The sequence below is a fragment of the Rhinolophus sinicus genome, chromosome 3 (genome assembly GCF_057876585.1).
Source record: "Rhinolophus sinicus isolate RSI-liver-muscle chromosome 3, RSI-T2T, whole genome shotgun sequence".
NCBI lineage: Eukaryota > Metazoa > Chordata > Mammalia > Chiroptera > Rhinolophidae > Rhinolophus > Rhinolophus sinicus.
In genome coordinates this window covers 137,397,703-137,401,159 of record NC_142503.1, presented here as the reverse complement: position 1 = coordinate 137,401,159, position 3,457 = coordinate 137,397,703, and the positions used below count along the sequence as shown (strand labels likewise).

General features: G+C 55.9%; 1 protein-coding gene across 1 annotated transcript; it reads right to left on the bottom strand.

Moving 5' to 3' along the window:
• Positions 1-217: 217 nt before the first annotated feature.
• On the bottom strand, positions 218-3,457 carry INAFM2 (InaF motif containing 2). Its single transcript, XM_019725494.3, has one exon. It carries the CDS (start codon positions 2,844-2,846, stop codon positions 2,385-2,387), a length of 462 nt encoding a protein of 153 aa, XP_019581053.1. The 5' UTR covers positions 2,847-3,457; the 3' UTR covers positions 218-2,384.

The following is a 3,457-nucleotide window of genomic DNA, read 5'->3' as shown; positions in this document are numbered from 1 at the left end:
CTGTTCTTCCGACCCCATCATTGCTTCCTGACTGAGATGGATTCCTGCCACCCCTTACTAATCAATTCGGTCAAGCCATCCGGCACAGAAAACACCAGGGCAATTACTTTTTCCTCCTACACTAATTCATCACCACCCATCTACCACATCTCAGACCATTTCCTCTTCCAACCTCTACACTCCTTCCCCAAGAAGTTCAAAAAGAGAAACGATCAACTTACACAGAGTTCTTAGAATGTATTTTTGTTCACCTGAAAAATAAAACTTTTAAAAAATATACAAGACTTTTTGAGTACAGGTATATCTTAAATGGCTGAATTATAAATAATGTCTCTGGTCATGTTCACAGCTAGAGCTGGAGCTAATGTCCCAATTCCAGTGAAGGCTTTAGGGAGTCAGGCCAGCAGCTGGACCTACAAGTGGTCTCTCTCGACTCTTTGATCCATCCCAAAGTGGATTCAACAGTCCAGAATACAGGGGTCAGGATGGGGACAGGGGATTGGACTCCCAGATGGTCTCCTGCAAGTTCAAAGGATTCTTGGAATAAGATCAATGTACAAATATTAAAATATAGGACTAAAAATTCACACAATAAATATAAATCACAGGCTATTATTGGAGTTATAAAGTGGCATTTTATGTTTCTTCCCTCCAGACCCCCACCAAAAATTTAAAAAGGCCTCAGAGGCTTTCTAATGACAAAAGTCAAGTAAGCTGCTCAGAAGTCTTCTCCAGCCAAAGACACCTTGGGGGTGCTACCAGCCTGCCCCTAGGCTATGACAGCTCAGCTGCTATCTTGCCCAAGACAGGACATGGCTTAAAGCAAGGCTGTTTGTCCTATAAACTTGGATCAAAGATAACTAGAGTGCAGGCCAGAAAACTGGAGAGACAAACTGTTTCAGTACTCAGGTGGATAAATGTTTGTCTTTTTTTAAAAAAGTGCCTCATTTCCCAAAAAGGAAACACTAAGGGGTTTGATATCTTGTCACGACCTACACTCAATTGCCTAAAAGCAAGTGGCAGAAGAAAATGGAATCTGAATTGAGGGCGTATAATTCTTGCTGCCCCAGAGCTATACATATGTCATTTCCCTTGGTTACTCATCTCAATAAAAATATAGGCTGCATATAAGTAGGGTTTACCGGGAGAGGTAAAGACAAGCCAATTTAATGTTCCCAAGACTGATCTACTAACTGGCTATCAAAGCACAATCCTGAGTTTGAACCTTTTAGCCTTCACTGCTCTATAATACAACTCAAACCCAGAGAACATGCTCAAAGCTCTGGTTTTATCCTAATCACAGGGCTACATTGTCATTGCAGGTTCAGGAAAGAGGGAAGGCTAGGGTGATTACTGGAACAAGACAAGATCTTGAGCAGGAAAAAAAAAGATAAAACAATTGTGAGTCACTCTCCTTACAAAAGCTTGCTCTTTCTAAAAAACTGTGAGGAGAAGGTCAAGGATTGAAGCAGAGGCATTGCTCTTTCCCTTCCTTCTTCCCTGGCCCATATCCAGATACTTAGGGCTGCAACAGGAAACCTCTTGGGTGGGGGCACTAGGGTGGGAAGAGGAGGGGATCAGTACACACTGCACCCTCTCTAAACTGCTTCTACTTCTCTCCTAAGGGTTTCCATTGTCCTTTCAATAAGTCTAAGAATGATTATACTCTTTTGTGTCATAAACCTATCTTTCTGAAATAGGAAGGGGAATAGGGGAAAGAGTGGGTGATGGAAAAAAGTGTTTGTGCCCTCTGGCTAGCTGCACTTTGGGGACCAGCAAATAGCCCTTGCTTGACCCAATCAGTCAGTAGCTACCCGGGCTGTGGGAGGATATATATAGTTCTATGTAATTATAGCGTCTAGTGCATATGTCAACAACTATATACAGGGATCTATAAATTAAATGCATTTGTGGCCACTGCAACTAGGTTGACGTACCTGAGCTCCACTACTTTTGGTGCCCTCATCCTTGCGAGAGCTTCAGCTTATTTCAAAGCCCCTACAGCTCCCTCCTTCCCCTGAGTCTTGGGGGTTAAGCCGGAGTCACCCCTGCACGTAGGATACACTAGAGTGAACCGAGCCGCGCAGAAAGGTTCGGTGCTGGGACCTCCCCCCCTCCCCCCCACCCCCCTTATGGCTCAGGGCCCTGGCGCCGCAGCACGATCCTGGGAAGACCAAACCCCGAGTCCCTGGCGAATCGTGGTCCCTTGGCTGAAGATCGGGCTTCAGGTCACTCGCCCCCGGGGCGAGCCGGCGATCGTCGGGGGAAAGGGGGCGTTCACTTCCTGAGGGTCACTCCCGCGGGCTCCCCGCCGCGTCCTGCTGCAAAGTCCAGTCTCCGGGCTCGGGGAGGATGGTTCCCGGCCTCCTCTGGGGTGGTGGGGTTCAACGACTCCATGGCGCCGCCGCCGCTTCCTCCTCGTCCTCCTCGGGACCCCGCGGCCGCTCCAGAGGCCCGGCCAGGGGGCTGTCGGCAGAGGGCTCGGGAGGCATGGGCCGCGCCGCCTGCAGCGGGGGCGCGTCGCGCGGCGCCTCGCGGCTGGACGACCCCGTGGCATTGGGCCCCGCTGCAGTCGCCCCCGAAGTCCCGGACGGGCCGGTGGCGTTGGAGCCGCCGGGGGGCGGGCCGGCGGCTCCCCCCGAGGTCCCGGCGCCCACCGGCTGCCAGATGAGGCTGTAGTAGACGGCGAGCACGATGGCGGCCAGCGACACTGAGAGCACGTAGGCGAACACGGTGGCGAGCCGGACCCACTTCTTGTTGGTCTTGGCCGCCATCTTCGCCTTCTTGTCCCCGGTGTAGGTGGCCGGCTTGCCCCGCTCGGCCGGAGCCGCGTCGCGCTCCTTCATTGGGGGGCCCCGGCCTTTGCCCCGGTGCTCCACGGCCCCGGCTGGAGGGGGCCTGACGGCCAGCGAGGACTGAGCAAGGGGCAGCCCGGCGCCCTCGGTTCCCGGCCGCTTCGCGCTCCGCCGCCGCCGCTCCTCACGCCGCCTGCTCGCAGCCCGCCACCGCGTCGCTGCAGCTGCCGCCGGGGCCTGGACCAGTCACCGCCGCCAGCGCCGCCGCCGCCGCCGGTCCGTCAGCTGCTTCCCAGCCGCCGCCACAGCCACAGCCGCCACAGCCGCCCGGCTCCGCGTCCCCATCCGCCGCCGCCTGCTGCCCGGCCGCCGGCCGCCTGGTCTCCAGTGGCCGCGCGGACAGCGCGCTGCGCTCCAGCCGGGCTCCCCCGCCTAGCGCGCCGGCAACAAGGGCGGGGGAGAGCGCTGCTGGGGGCTGCCTCTTAAAAGGGCGACGCCGGGGTCCGGAAGTGCCGCGCAGGGAGGCGGGCTTCAGTCCCGCGCCGCGAGCCCCGCCGGGACGCCCCGCTACGAGAGAGTTAAAGGAGGCTGGTCCTTAAAAGGGCAACGTCGCCGCCGCACCGCGCGGGCTGGCTCGGTGAGGGTGGGAGCTTGGGCGCTTC